At 41.9% G+C, this 16,233-nt stretch overlaps 1 protein-coding gene across 2 annotated transcripts in view; it reads left to right on the top strand.

Annotated features, from left to right (window-relative positions):
• The window catches only part of SMARCC1 (SWI/SNF related, matrix associated, actin dependent regulator of chromatin subfamily c member 1), a 172,249-nt gene that overhangs the window by 133,234 nt on the left and 22,782 nt on the right, over positions 1 to 16,233 (top strand). The window contains exons 23-25 of one of the 2 annotated variants that reach the window (XM_049863561.1): positions 2,001 to 2,115; positions 2,805 to 2,956; positions 7,638 to 7,772. In XM_049863561.1, the coding sequence (XP_049719518.1) occupies positions 2,001 to 2,115; positions 2,805 to 2,956; positions 7,638 to 7,772 (402 nt within the window). Of the gene's footprint in view, positions 1 to 2,000; positions 2,116 to 2,801; positions 2,957 to 7,637; positions 7,773 to 16,233 lie in introns of both variants that reach the window. The other variant, XM_049863560.1, reaches the window with a different exon arrangement.

Raw genomic sequence — 16,233 nt, 5'->3', positions numbered from 1 at the left:
AGAAGACAAAGTATTAAAATGAAATGTGAGAATACCTGGAGTTACAAAACCAAAGCAAAGAAAACCCTCAGCATTTCTCAAGCTGAAATAACTGAAGATTTGAGCAGGAGTTGCAATATTGAAGAGTTCTACAGGGAAAACAAGGAAGAGTGCAGAAAGCATGAAAAGAAGATGGGAGGAATATACAGAGTCACTGTGCCAAAAAGAATTGTTCGACATTCAACCATTTCAGGAGGTTGGGTATGATCAAAACCCAATGGTACCGAAGGAAGAAATCCAAGCTGCACTGAAGGCATTGGCAAAAAACAAGGCTCCGTGAATTGACAGAACACCAACTGAGATGTTTCAGCAGATGGATGCAACGCGGGAAGCGGTCACTAATCTATGCCAGGAAATTTGGAAGACAGCTATCCGGCCATCCGACCAGAAGAGATCCATATACATGCCCTTTCTGAAGGTGAGCCAGCGGAATGTGAAAAGTATCGAACGAGATTATTAGTATCACAGGCAAGTAAAATTTTGCTGAAGATAATTAAAAAATCATTGCAGCAATACATTGATAGGGAACTGTCAGAAATTCAAGCTGGATTCAGAAGAGGATGTGGAACAAGGAATATCGCTGATGTCAGATGGATCTTGGCTGAAAGCAGAGAATACCAGAAAGATGTTTACCTGTATTTTGTTGACTATGCAAAGGCATTCGACTGTGTGGATGATAACAAATTACGGATAACTTTTTGAAGGATGGGAATTCCAGAACACTTTATTTATGTGGAACCTGTATATAGACCAAGAGGCATCATTCGAACAGAACAAGGTGATAGTGAGTCATTTGAAATCAGTAAAGGTGTGCGTCAGGGTTGTATCCTCTCACCATACTTATTCAGTCTGTATGCTGAGCAAATAACCTGAGAAGCTGGACTATATGAAGAATGTGGCATCAAGATTGGAGGAAGACTCATTAACAACATGCGATATGATACGCACACAGCCTTGTTTGCTGAAAGCAAAGAGGACTTGAAACACTTAACTGATGAAGATCGAAGACTATAGTAAGGGTTATACCTTAACATAAAGAAAACAAAAATCCTCACAGCTGGGCCAATAAGCAACAACATGATAAACAGAGAAAAGATTGAAGTTGTCAAGGATTTCATTTTACTTGGATCCACAGTCAGCGCCCATGGAAGCAGCAGTCAAGAAACCAGACAACATATTGCACTGGGCAGATCTTCTGCAAAAGACCTCTTTAAACTATTAGAATGTAAAGATGTCATTTTGAGGGCTAAGGTGCAACTGATCTAAGCCATAGTATTTTCAGTTGCCCCATGTGCATGTGAAAGCAGGACAATAAATAAGATTGAAGAAGAATTGATGTCTTTGAATTACGGTGTTGGTGAAGAATACTGAGTACACCATAGACTGCCAGAAGAACAAACAAATGTGTCTTGGAAAATACAGCCAGAATGCTCCCTAGAAACAAGGATGGTAAGACTTTGTCTCATATGCTTTGGACATGTTATCAGGAGGGACCAGCCCCTGGAGAAGGACATCATGCTCGGTGAAGTAGAGGATCAGCGAAAAAGAAGACTCTCAGTGAGATAGATTGACACAGTGGCTACAAACAGTTGGGCTCAAATATAGCAAGGATTGTGAGGATGGTGCAGGATGAGGCAGTGTTTGTTCTGTCATACGCAAGGTCGCTGTGAGTTGGAACCAACTCTATGGCACCTAACGACAGCTTTGTCCTTACAGCAGAAGGTGCAGGGAGCGCAGGGACTGTGTTAATGTGTATTATCTTGTGAGCAGTCAGTGTTGGGATGGTGAAAGATTTTTCTCTGAATTTATTAATTTGTTTTTTTAGCCTTTTTCTCCAAGGCACTTCTGAAGGTAGTCTACTTTTTGCCAAAAATAGTGGCACCTTTATATTAGTCTATGATATTTTTTAGGAATACTGTTTTTTACTCGTTCTCTGTTCTCTACTTTTGTATCCCTTTCAGACAGAAAACAAAGGCGAAAATGAAATGAATGACGGCGATAAAGCACAAGATGGAGAGAATGAAAAAAATAGTGAGAAAGAACAGGATAGTGAACTTAATGATGGTATTAAATCAGGTAATTTGAGGAAGCTGAAATGATTGTCTAAAACTATAAGAGATAGTGGAGAAATACGGGAAATTCAATTGTGTAGAAATGTTTCCTGATTTATTTTGGGTTTGTTTCTTAACAATAAATACACATTTGAGTTTACTTTTGCAGGTAGGTTCCATTGCTAATGCTAGTGACTGGGTTTTCTTCCTCTTCATTTTCAGTAGTATGTGGATGAACACATCATTCACTGTGACCGATGTCGCTACACAGAACTGCTATATTATTTTTAGTGTATGTTCCCGACATGTTGCATTGCACCTTTCTCAGGAGGCTTGCAGATGTACTCTATTCTCAGCTTGTGGTTTCTTCTGGGCCTGAGGGTTTCCCAGAAAATTTCATTGACTGATACACAAACCCGTGGGTCTTACGGTTTCGTTCACCTGAATTTTCTTTTATATGCGAGGAGATTACCCAGAGTTCAGAGAAGGGGAACACAGAGTGTACAATTTAGAAAATCCATCCTAAGCAGAAAAAAAAAAAAAAGCAGAAGCAGATTTAAATGCATGGGGATGGTTCTGAAAAATCTTACTAAAAAAAGGTACCGAGATCTCTTTGTAACATCAGTCCTAGTTCGTCACGTTGTGGAGGTGAAAGATAAGATGGGTCATTGAGACGGAAACAGTGGTAATAAAGGTTTCTGATTTTTTCAGAAGAAAAGGAGGCTGAAGAGAACAAGGAACTCACTGATACATGTAAAGAAAGAGAGAGTGATATTGGGAAGAAGAAAGTAGAACATGAAATTTCTGAAGGAAATGTAGCCACAGCCGCAGCAGCTGCTCTTGCCTCAGCTGCCACCAAAGCCAAGGTTTGCCCCCGACAGCCCTTTTACAGTGCTCTCTTAAGCCATGAATGGCCGTATTGTTTTTAGGTAATTGGGAACATTTGAATAAAGAGCCTTGCGCCCAGTAGGAGTTGACTATTTGCTTAAATGGCAGTTCTAGGTTGCAAAATCAGCAGGCAGGAAGAGGATTGTAGAAATAGTAGATCCTGTTCTAGCAGTTGACCTTCTTCAGTGAGTTCTTTGTGTCATTCAGCCTTGTGAATTTTAGAGAGACTAAAGGAAGATTTAGTCTCTTTAAGGGACTAATTGTCTTTTTGTTTTTAATTTGCATGCAAAGCTTATCTTGGACTATTATTCCAATAATTTCTACCAGATTGAAATATTTATGATTTTTAAGACAAAAATCTGTTGCCTTGTAAAAATACTTCACCCTGCTCTTAGAGACTGAAGGCAGAGAGAGAGAGAGGGAACCTAAAATAGCTCTCTTTCTTCTTGAATTTGCCAGCTTTCTTGTGGGTGGTTTTCTCTATTTATAACATAGTATTGGCTGCACAGCATATTTAAGAAGACAAGATAATGTTATTTTCTCCGCTTTGCGTTATATCAGCCTTTTAAAGCATTTCAAACGTGAATACGTGAACTTTTCAAAAAGCCTTTTCACCCCTTTTCCATCTTACCCTCAGAAGTGGTTTTCTGCCATCGTAGGTCACCACATTTCAAGAAGCAGTGGTTATTAGAACTGTCCTACTCCTTTTGTCTTGAGTTGGTGTCACTAGAACATCTGTTCTTGATCAGCTGATACAGATGCTCTTTTTGTTCTTTAACTCCCCCAGACCATCATCAGCTATGAACTACTTCTCCATGCGTGGCCCAGCGCAAACCACAAGACCACTATTTTTTTTTTAACTTTTATTGAGCTTCAAGTGAACGTTTACAAATCAAGTCAGACTGTCACATATAAGTTTATATACACCTTACTCCATACTCCCACTTGCTCTCCCCCTAATGAGTCAGCCCTTCCAGTCTCTCATTTCGTGACAGTTTTGCCAGCTTCCAACTCTGTCTATCCTCCCATCCCCACTCTAGACAGGAGATGCCAACACAGTCTCAAGAGTCCACCTGATATAATTAGCTCACTCTTCATCAGCATCTCTCTCCTACCCACTGTCCAGTCCCTTTCATGTCTGATGAGTTGTCTTCGGGAATGGTTCCTGTCCTGTGCCAACAGAAGGTTCGGGGACCATGACCGCAGGGATTCCTCTAGTCTCAGTCAGACCATTAAGTCTTGTCTTTTTATGAGAATTTGGGGTCTGCATCCCACTGATCTCCTGCTCCCTCAGAGGTTCTCTGTTGTGCTCCCTGTCAGGGCAGTCATCGATTGTGGCCGGGCACCAACTAGTTCTTCTTGTCTCAGGATGATGTAGGTCTCTGGTTCATGTGGCCCTTTCTATCTCTTGGGCTCATAGTTATCGTGTGACCTTGGTGTTCTTCATTCTCCTTTGCTCCAGGTGGGTTGAGACCAATTGATGCATCTTAGTTAGCCGCTTGTTAGCATTTAAGACCCCAGACGCCTCATTTCAAAGTGGGATGCAGAATGTTTTCATAATAGAATTATTTTGCCAATTGACTTAGAAGTCCCCTTAAACCCTGGTCCCCAAACCCCCGCCATTGCTCCACTGACCTTTGAAGCATTCAGTTTATCCCGGAAACTTCTTTGCTTTTGGTCCAGTCCAGTTGAGCTAACCTTCCATGTATTGAGTATTGTCCTTCCCTTCACCTAAAGCAGTTTTTATCTACTAATAGTAAAAAACCCTCTCCCACTCTCCCTCCCTCCCCCCTTCGTAACCACAAAAGTATGTGTTCTTCTCAGTTTATACTATTTCTCAAGATCTTATAATAGTAAGACCACTATTTTGAGTGTTCACCCATCTGACATAGGTACAGAAGTTGCAGGGGTGAGAGCTAGGGTAGGTGTTTACAGGCCGCCTTGGTAGGATCAGTGCATATAGTAACTCCCAGACAGATAACCCAACTGATTATTATTATTATTACAGTAGCTTGAGATTTTGCATATTCATATGTGCCAGTCTCAAAGATACCAGCTGATCTCTGTAGTTGTTTAGCTCAGTTTCAGGTTTCCTGTCTCCCCTACCAACTCCCACCTCTAGGTATTTCTGAGGTGCTCTTTCGCTGAGGTGTAAGATCTGCTGCAGACGCCAGTTGAACTCTCACTTCTCGTTTGTCTGATCCTTTTGAGCCTCTCTGTCTTCTCTCAGGTTGGATCATTTGGGCATCTCCTAGCGCCTGTGCTACCCAAGTTCTTCCTTCCTTATTCATGCTACCATCAGGGATCTTAGAGACCTTAAGGTTGTCTTAGGCATCTTCTCTCATTTTATAAGTGAGGAGCTAGAGGCCACAAGGTCTTCACTCCTGTGTGCCCTTCCTTAGGGCATTGCACCGCCATCTGCCCTGTCTTCCAGTCTCCACCCTCCAGTCCTCTTCGTCTCTCATTCTTTCATTTTCCGTAGCTGTTCACCTACTAAATCTTCATGGCGCTTTACTTCATCTGCTACTGTCCAGCCTCATTGCTACTCCCTTAGGTCAGCCTCTGTTATATTCTGTCTCTCCATCCCATTCTCTACCCTGCAGCCAAAGTAATCTTTTTTGTTTAATTTTTTTATTGAAGTACAACTTACATTTTAATAAGTGAATGTATAAGCCTATATAGCTCAGTTAATTTTTCAGAAATTGAACTCAGCTATGTAAACAGCACCCACATCAAGAAACAACATATCCAGCTCCCCAGAAACTTCTCGTATTCCCTTCTAGTTGTTGTGCTTTCTCCCAAGGAATAACTAGCTTGTCTCCTAACATCGTGGATTAATTTCTTCTATTTATGACTTCATATACATGGAATCATGCAGTATGAACAGGAATATTTAAAAGTGTAAATATTGTGTCCTTTTCTTTAGTAGCCTCCTTATCTCTCTCAGGTTAAAATTCCAAACTCTTTAATTGGGAATTCAGGATTTTTTTTTTTTTGTGGCAATCAGGACCCTTGTTAGTCCTCCAGTGTCATTTCTCCTGAACTGCTCTTACAGGTCTGCCACACAGAACCTACTCTCTTCTCTACAGCTGGCCTTTTTGGACCACTCCCCTCTCACAGAGCCTCTCACTCTTCCTTCTCAGCATTTCCTGTCTTTATACTGCTGTGCTGTGCTTCATTGTATTTTGGCCGAGAAGTAACTAAAATCATAGACCACCTTGAAAAGTCGCACGAATACTTCATGATATTTTCCCCTGATTCGTGGTTGTTAATATTTGCAACTTTGGGCCCAAAAGTACGCATGGAGTGCACTGCTGGCCACCTTGCTGCAGCAGTTTGACTCCTTCACTGCAGAGAAACTGCTTTTTGGGATCAGTTGACTTACCCCTTAGATACGCCATACAAAGTTTTGAAGAGTGTCCAAACGACGTTTTCTTTCCAGGTCGTTGAATTTTCACTCACTCGTTATCATTTACTCTTATTTCTGATAACTGAGAAGTTATATCTTCATTCCCAAAACACCCACGTTGCCGTCTGATTTCTGAAAGGGATCAGATGCTGGTGCTGTATGACTTGACACACATAAACTATTGAGTGTGACAATAAATGCCACTTTCAGCTAGATGTGATACATTTCACAGCGCACATAATCATTTTTGTGCTACATAGTAATTATGGGGTAAAGAATTCACTTAAATTACTGTAATTAGTATAACTTATCTAGCCCATCCAAGTTCTCTCTTATTATCTTTTTGTTCTTCTGTGTCTATAAGAAGCTTTGTTATTAAGAGTTTTCCTTGATACATTTTAATTGTCACACTCTGATATGGAGTGGTAATTAGAGGTTCTAGATCTAGCTCCTAAACAGATGGGATAGCATGCTTTCTGGCTCCTCTCCATCCCTGCCATTTGAAGAACTCTTCAGAAGCATATCCATTTTTTCGTTGCACCTATTAACAAGGAGTGCTGTCTGGGTACGAGCAGGAGTACCACTGGCTGGGTGCTCTCGATCCCTTCTATCTGGGCATTTAGGTTTAGAGGGAAGGGATGATCCAGAACTATCATTGGAATAAACCAGAAACTAGATGTCTTAGGCTGGATTTCTTACAGAAGCAAAACCAGTAAAGCACAGAAATGTATACATAGAGATTTATATCAAGGAAATGGCTCACACAGTTGTAGAGGCTGGAAGTCCCAAGTCCATGGGTCAGGATTCTCCTGATGCATGTAGCCACAGGGGCTGCCAAACCCACGGTCAGCAGGTCAGAGGCCAGGGCTCTTGTTTCCAGGCTGTGAAGATCAAGGAATCCCAAAGATTAGCAGGGGGGAGGGATAAAAGGAGAAAGGGGATGTCCATCAGGGCCCTGGTTCGGCTTTCCATCTTTGATGGGCTCTCTGAAGGGAGTAGTTTACCATAAGAAGAGATTTTTTTTTTTTTTTTAAGTCGTTTGAAGGGATTTTATTTCTGTAAGTTCCAGAAATTCAGTGACGGTTGTCATTTTAAGTTGAAATAAATATATGGCAGAAACACACAAAGGGAGCTTCTAGGGCACCATTCTTAATTACATAATCCCCACTCTGAATATTACCTTTTTGCATTTTGTTACTGTTTTTTTAAACAAATGTTTACCTAAATAATTTGAATGATTTTGCCCTTAGCATCTGGCTGCTGTGGAAGAGAGAAAGATCAAGTCCCTGGTAGCCCTCCTGGTTGAGACACAAATGAAGAAACTAGAGATCAAACTTAGGCATTTTGAAGAGCTGGAAACGATCATGGACAGAGAGAAGGAGGCTGTAAGTAAGGGAAAGTTCATCGTGGCTTTTTGGCAATAAAACGCTGACTGTCTTTCCTAAGATACACAGTAGTTAAAAATGAGTGGTAGCCTACTCTGTTGGTCTCTTTAGTTCTTTTCTGTCCTTTTTTTTCTGTATTTACTTTGCCCTTTCAAAAAGAGTATCAACTAGTGATGATAAAAAGACTATTCGTTTTCTGAAACTAATTATTTAAACCTCAGCTTCTTATACCTCTTGGGTTTCCACATACATGGTGCATCAAATTCTCCCCTGTATAAAAGTAACACCTAAGACTTATTTCATTGCCTACTTCTTACCAATAAAGTAGAATCCATATGTTGATCTAGTATCTAGTTTGGGGATTTTCTTGATTTTGTTTCTTCTACCATATAAATTCCAGACAGTAGTTGTAAATCTCATCTTGAGCTAGGAGCCTCACTTTGTATGATCGCTCTTAATCCCTCCTCAGGTCCAGTCCTTGGGCTTTCTCACCCTTCCTTTCCCTCTCCTGTATGTTGAAGGGTGAGTGGAACCAGGCTTATCCTGAGCTCCTCGGCAACATTCTCTGGGGCAGAAACTTTTGACATAACAACATAGACCAAACAGGACTGAGGGAGTTAAGAAAAAGGCAAAAGATAAGGCAGTGAGCAGCAAAAAGTAAGAAAAACCTGGAAGTGGGAGAACACTGGGTTATCTCAAGAGAATGTTAGGAGAAATAGGAAAAAAACTCTTTGGGAGTTTTTTTTTTTTTTTAATTAGTTGATTACCAAAGGAACCAGTGACTTCTTAAACAGGGGCTAGGTCTGAGTATTTATTCAGGGATTTTCCCCTCTGATATCATATTTTGAGCTTTTTAATCTGAATAAGAGTTACTGGTTCTTTGCTCTAAATGGTAGATCCTTAATATTAAGTCTTTCCAGAAGAGTGATCATTCTAAGGATCTGTTTGCATTTGTTAAACTGTTACTTAGTGGACAGTCCAGGCAAGCACCCTGATAAATCCCTATGATGAGTTGTCTGGAAACATCACTATAGACCCTTTTCATTTTGTCTCAAGATCAGTTCAGCTGCTTTCACGGGCATTCCAGCCCCATGAGGAGGGAAAGGCTGCTCTGTGCCTCAGTAACCCTCCTACTCACCTTCTACCTACCCTTGCATTCCCTGATGAGGAGTCTTCTCACTCACTGTATCTCTTACGTACTCCACTCCCCATGTTCAGTCGGTGAACTCCTGTCCCTATAGCATCTCTCACCCTGATGGCTCTCCTGCCCCAGGAGCTGCTAGCCACCCCAGTCAAATCTTCATCATCCATAGCTCCAAACCATGTCAGGCCATGTGCAAACTTCCCTCGTGGCATTGTTCTTTTTGCCCGTTGTGCCTCCTGCTTGTCAACCAGGAAGGAAGGCCCCATTTCCCCACTCTGCTTTCAACTTAGCTGGGTGGTTCTGCCTCAAGGTCTTTCATGAGGTTCTCACCTTTTCAAGGGTCCACTGGGGCTAGAAGATCTACTTCCAAGCTCACTCACATGGCTGTTGCCTAGAGGCTTCAGTTCCTTGTCACCTGGGCCTCTCCATAGGATTGCTCATGAAACGGCTGCCTCTGTAGTTAGTGATGTCAAAAGAGCAAGAACATGAGAGAGCACCCCAAGATGGAAGCTCTTGCATTACCTAAACTTGTAAGTCATGTGTCATCACTTCTGCCTTACTCTGTTGATCACACAGACCAACCCCGGTTCAGTGGGAGCAGGGGTAAATTCTAGAAAACAAGATTGTTGGAGCGCAGCTTGGAGGTTGACTGTCACTACAACCAAAGAATCCTTTAAAATGTCATCTGCTCACTTCTTGCACACCTGAGACGTGACACCACCCCAGTGCTAGCATTCTGTCCTTCCCTGTGAGCAGGCAAAGCCATGACTGTTTCCCCACCAATGATTTCCTCACAGGGCTGCATTGAGGATTAAATGAGAGAAAAATAGCATGTGCCCAGCACAGTGCCTAACACATAATGTTTATATACCTCCATATATCTATACCAGTAATGTATTTAAATTCTTAATACCTATAAGCCAATATTTATGAACTATCGTTGGCTTTATGAACATTTATTGTGCTAAAGCACTTTGTATGGGTTTTCTCATTTAATTTCCCAAAAACTGATGAGGGAGCCATAAGCGAGAAAATACTGATTACTTTGCTTCTCCGTGGACAAGAATCTGTCTAGCAGTGATGCCGGATGGTAATGTGCAGACATTCCATTGTTAGCCCTTCTTAAATGAGGTGATTGGAGCTGGGAGCAGGTAAGTTACATACCTCAGATCATGGAGTTCCTAAGTGCCAGAGCCAGGTCTCTCTGTTTATGTAATACTTCATACAGAAATAAGCCATTCTTTATTTCATTTTAACCCAGAAACTTTTAGAGTGTTCTATCACTATCCATCTATTATGAATCAAGAAAGCTGAGACTCTGGGAAGTGAGCAGGTCAGCTAGGACCATAGATAGCCTCCCAACTTGCCGTCTAGCACTCTTCTGCCTACCACACTGCCTCGATTCACTTTAGTGAGCAGTCTTGCTCATCTTTACCCAGTACGCAGTAGCTTTAGAATACATTTTTTGAGTTAAACATTTAGTGTTGCTTATATAGCAGCCTGAAGCCCTGGTGGTGCAGTGGTTAAGAGCTTGGCTGCTAACCAAAAGGTTGACAGTTCGAACGCACCAGCCACTCCATGGAAGAAAGATGTGGCATTCTGCTTCTGTAAAGATCACAGCCTTCTACTCTGCCCTATAGGGTTGCTATGAATTGGACTCAACTCGACATCAATGGGTTTGATTTTGAGTTCGGTATATAGCAGTAGATTTCAGAAATCTTTCCTTAGCTTTTTAGAATTGGATATTAATGTTCTTTTTTTTCTCTAATGACTTAAAACCAGGTGTTTTCTTGAGTCTTATTTAGTAATAAAGAATAAAGACATAACATTTTAAAATCTCTGATTACAGAGTTATGAATTCAGCTTTAATTAAAGTTCATTAGCTATTGTTCCAGCCCTCTCTATTAATTAGAAAGCAATTTAAGGAAGTTGCAGAGTGTGTCAGGGAGTAGGCATGACAAAAAGTATTCACTCCAGTTCAGGTGATGGGTCCATGACTTAGTGGGTCTGCCAGACCTAGCAGCTCTCAGTGCCAGGCAGGAGGGTAGGCTTCAGACATAGACTGTGCTGGGGACTAGAACCAACTGTGGAGAACTGGAGTGCCTGGGCTCCCCTGCTTAAGGCATTTCCATTCAGATATTTTTTTTAACCCTTGAGAAGAGATCTTTGAACTAATTCCGTTTATAGCGCCTGAAGCCTCTGCAGTTCATTTGACTAGGTATAGAAATTGTATACCTTTAGAAAAGAGAGACATTTTAGGAAATTGAAAACTGAGAAACTGGTGCCCTGACCTTAAGGAGGTTACGGGATAGATGACGCATTGACACATGAAGAGAACAAATACTATGAGGTCACTTATAATTTTCAAATATTATAAGGAAGCGACTTTGAAGTTCAGAGGAGGAAGCCATGGTTAGCTGAGATGATCAAAGAAAGCTTCCTGAAGAAGGGGGGATTGATCTGATTTATAAAAGTGGTCCAATTCTAGACAGAGGAAGAGAAACACATGAGAGTTCAGGAGCCTGCAGTCAGTCTCTCTCTGTCTCTCACACACTCGACCTTACCTGCATTCCACCCCTGCCTTCGTCTCCCCATCCGCTGCTCCACAGGTATAAGAAGGAACAGATATATCTCCTTTTTGGGGTTTGCTTTTTCTTAAAAAAATGTCTGGTCACTGACAACAAACACTTAAAGAAGGAAGATGTGATCATTTTCTTCAGTTTTGAGGCGAAGTAGTCATAGTCAGAGGCTCAAGTCTTAGCTGATGTTTCAGTCCTTGGCAGTGTACGTGGATTTCTGTGTCCATCCCCCCGTCTTTCACTCTTTCCCACCCCTCCTCCCTTCTTCGTGCAAATGGAAGTTGGGAGAAAAGCTTCGTGTGAACTTCAGCTGCACTTGCAGCTGTGTCTGCGTTGGGTGTTTTGGTGTAGAAGAGTGCTCTGTTGTGTTCAGGTTCTGCTTAGATACAGCTGCTTTGTCCACACACAGTGTAGCAGTGAAGGGAGAGGAAGGCAGGATTTGAATGCGACAGGGCTGTGGCTTCAGAGCAGGACGAAAGCCTTGTATGAATTGGGTTCCCTACAGCCAGGTTGGAGCCTCGAAAGAAAGTTAACATATTTGGTAACACCCTATTTACACCAGTAATTTACACTGTGCCTTCTAGCTGTTGGGACTATATCCATAGTCCTAGGAAATGGAGAAGGGAGAAAGGAAAACAAGATGTCTGTTGGCCACATAACTTAGGCAGTTTGCAGTGTTTTATTTTTCCATCATAAAAATAATTATATGTGTGATATAAAAAGTTAGGATAATAAAGAAAATAATAAATTCCTAAGTCTTTCCCTCATCAGTTTCATTCCTGAGGATCTCTGTTAATAGTTTGGTGTCTTCCAGAACAGTTCCAAGGTGTATATAAACATGTTTTTTATATAATTGGGACTCTTGTTATACATTGTTACAATTTGCTTTTTTCCACTGCTGAGCGTATTTCAGACAAAACTGTACATCCAAAATAATGCTTCAGTGACTGTCCTTATGTACACACAGACATTTTTCTAGGACAGATTTCCAGAGGTAGAATCACTGCGTCAGTGGTTAAGTGCATTTAAAATTTGTTCAGTACTGCCGTATTCCCCCCAGAAACTCCCAGTTGACATTCTTTCTGACTGCCACAAAAAGTGAATGCCTTCCTTAACTGTATTCAGTAAAAATAAGATGTCCAGAACAAGACAGATACTTTTTTTGCATCATGAGTCCAGGACAGGGCTATAAGCCCTGCACATCTGTCCTGGAACAGAGACTTTCCCTGTCGTAGCAGCTTGCCTTCTGAGTGTCGCTCTCACCTCACAGGACCTGCTCATCCCACATGGGAGCTTCAGGCTTAAAGTGGGCTCTCCTTCAGGTGTGTGTGTGTGTGTGTGTGTTTTTTTAATCATTTATCCTTTGTATTTCTTTTAATTATCTTTTTGAAATTGACAGATGAAGCTCAGGCATAAATAGGACAGTTGAGGTTAGTTCATGCTGTAGACAAGGAAAATTGAGCAACTTTTTCTTCCCAGCTGGTTCTCCCGTTCTCTTAACAATAAATTCTTTTTCTTTCCAAGGTTAATACCTTGATGCAAAGGTCAGCTCCAAAAGAAGGGTTAATTCAGTTTAAAAACAAAACCAATACTAAGCTAGGAAATGTAAAGCCCAAAATTTCCCTTCAGAGACAGAAAATTTCTCTGGTAACAGTTGAGCTTTTCTTTATAAAGAAAATCTTGACCTAAATTTTGTCATTTATTGTATAACTGCAGACGTCAGCCAAGCTGTCCAGACCAGTAGTGGCTCAGCAAGCACATAGGTAGGAGGTCCCTTTTGGCAGCCTCATAGGTCTACTAGCCTCAGCAAATTATCACAAATTCTTAAATTTTCTAAAAGAGTGATTAAACCAAAAAAAAAAAAACATTGCCACTGAGTCGATTCCAATTCAGAGTGACCCTATAGCCAGTAAAACTGCCCCATAGAGTTTCCAAAGCTATTATCTTTATGGAAGCAAACTGCCACATTTTTCTCCCAAGGAGTGGCTGGTGGGTTCGAACCACCAACCTTTCGTTTAGCAGCCTAACGTTTAACCACTACACTACCAGTGCTCCTTAAAAGAATGATTAGAAGGAAGCAAAACTGAGGGCCTGTAATCAGAATCTTTAGATCTCATATTATCAGTCTGCCTCTTAAATATTATCTCACTGGATGATCATCTTGTGGAGCTGGACTTCGAGAGGATTCTCTAGCCATTTATATCTTGCAGTTCCCTTCTCATCAAGGAGAAGCTGACCAGGCCAGGCTTTAACCTCTTCAGATCACCCTCCCTAGAAAATACAGAACCCACACAGGTCTGTTAGGACTATGATAGAACCCTGTCTCACTTCCTCCTGATAACCCTCAGCTTGTCACAAAGCAGTTCATTTCGAAATGTTACCGGAATAATGTTCTTGCCTCTCACTGGTCAAGTATGAACAGGTAAGGCACGCAGAATTTTCCACACGAGCAAAGCTTTATGGCTCACAAGTGGAGACGAAGAGGGCCTAGAGCAACATTTACTCCCGTCTCACAGAACAAAAGATGGGCCTGGGTTTATAAAAGTTCTTGGGCAGGAAGAGATTCATGTTTGTTCATAGACACAGGTGGGGATATGTTAACTATAGTGCGGGTGCAGCAGCTTTCTAAAATGGCTCCTGTCCAAGAGGCCTCTGGGATTTGTAGCCATTGTTATTATGGGGTGTCGCACCTGCACAGTGTCTCTCTCCCCAAGTTCGATTCCCAGCTGCTGCTGCTGCCCCTCACTGCCTCTCATGGAAGGTCACACAGCGGTCAAAGGTGGATGTTCTGCGCGTGTCCCTGTGGTTGATTTTATCCAGCTGCTTCTGTAAGACAACATTAAAGAAGTTTGTGGGGTTTTTTTTTCTGATACTCTCCCCCATTGTTCTGGGGAACCGCTTTGTTTTTGTACCCTGGCCCATTTCTTGTTACTTTGTAGATTTGGGGGCCTTCTGTTCCCTGTTGAAACCCTGGTGGCATAGTGGTTAAGCGCTACAGCTGTTAACCAAGAGGTCAGCCGTTCGAATCCACCAGGCGCTCCTTGGAAACTCTACAGGGCAGTTCTACTCTGTCCTATAGGGTCGCAATGAGTTGGAATCGACTCAACGGCAGTGGGTTTGGTTTTTTTGAGTTCAGTTCCCTGTTTTAGAAAGACCTTCAGTGCTGTACTTTCTCTCTAAGGAGACTTTCTCTGAGTCACCTGACCAACATGTAGGACATAGATTTTAGCATCTAACTCCCCTTTTATCTTCCTCATTACCTACTGGTGCCTTTTCTCTTCATTCTGTCTATGGCCTGCCTTCCCACACTACATTCTTCCATGGAAATTCCCTGGTTGCTACCTTTGATAACAAGTGAGGCTTTTCACTTGATCCCACAGGGACTTCTCCCCAGGCAGCACTCTGCCAAGAGCCTCAATTCCTAGGCTAATTCACATGCATATTCCAACAAGTTCCTGCTAATGTAACCCATTGTTGAATTCCAACTCATAGCCACTCTATAGGGCAGAGTAGAACTGTCCCATAGGATTTCCAAGGCTGTTTTTTTTAATCTTCAGCCACATCTTTTCTTCCATGGAGCGTCAGTCCTCAGTCACTGACCTTTAACTTAGCAGCCAAACACCTAACCGCTGCCCTACCAGGGCTCCTTGCTAATGATACCAAAAGCCAAACCTATTGCCATCAAGTCGGTTCCTCATAGCAACCCTATAAGACCGAGTAGAATTGCCCCATTTGATTTCCAAGGAGCAGCTGGTGGATTCAAACTGCCTACCTTTTGTTTAGCAAGAGAGCTCTTAACCACTGCACCACCAGTGGTCCAGTGAAGTATATAGTATTCATCTACAGAGCTGGCTGCTCCCAAACCTAGAATGTTAAATTTCCCTAAGCTATTAAATGCCTTAGAATTGTGTCGTCCTATATATAATGTGAGCCATATATATAATTAAAAAATTTCTACTAACTACAATTAAAAACATTAAACGAAACAGGTGATATTGTAATGTTTTCTTTAACTCTATATAAAAAATATTTCACATATAAACATTATTTTAAAAACTTGAAGTGTTCTTTTTTTATATGAAGTCTTCAAAATCCAGTGTGTATTTTACACTTATAGCACATCTCATTTCAGACTAGCTGCTGTCCTGGGCAGTGCGGCTCTGGGAAACTCTGGTGACTCAGATCTCAATATGGAACATACACGGGGGGGTGGGGGGGGGGCGGGGGGGCGGAACCCTCCTCAAAACCCAAAGCCAAACCTGTTGCCGTTGAGTTGGTTCCGACTCACAGCGACCCTATAGGACAGAGTAGAACTGCCCCACAGAGTTTCCAAGGACTGCCTGGTAGATTCAAACTACCGACCTTTTGGTTAGCAGCTGTAGCATTTAACCACTACGCCACTAGGGTTTCCTAACCCTCTTTAGGCTCTTTATACTATTTACTTACAGAGATCTGGGTTTTTGTTTTCCTTCAGGTTCAAGTTTTTAATTTTGGCAGCATTTAGGGTGGGCTCCATTCTCAGAAATTGTCAGTTTTTTTCATTGCTGTTAAGTCAATTCCAAACTCAGGGTGACCCCTTGTGTGCGGAGTAGAACTACTCCATAGGGTTTTCAAGGCTGTGACTTTTCAGAAGCAGATCACCAGGCCTGTCTTCCAAGACACCTCTGGGTGGGTCCGAACCACCCACCTTTCGGCTAGTAGTGGAGCACTTAACCATCTGTGCCACCCAGGGGCTCCT

The sequence above is a fragment of the Elephas maximus genome, chromosome 20, assembly GCF_024166365.1.
Source record: "Elephas maximus indicus isolate mEleMax1 chromosome 20, mEleMax1 primary haplotype, whole genome shotgun sequence".
NCBI classification, from domain to species: Eukaryota; Metazoa; Chordata; class Mammalia; order Proboscidea; family Elephantidae; genus Elephas; species Elephas maximus.
Note: the sequence above shows the minus strand (reverse complement) of the source record. Positions and strands in the feature narration are given on the sequence as shown.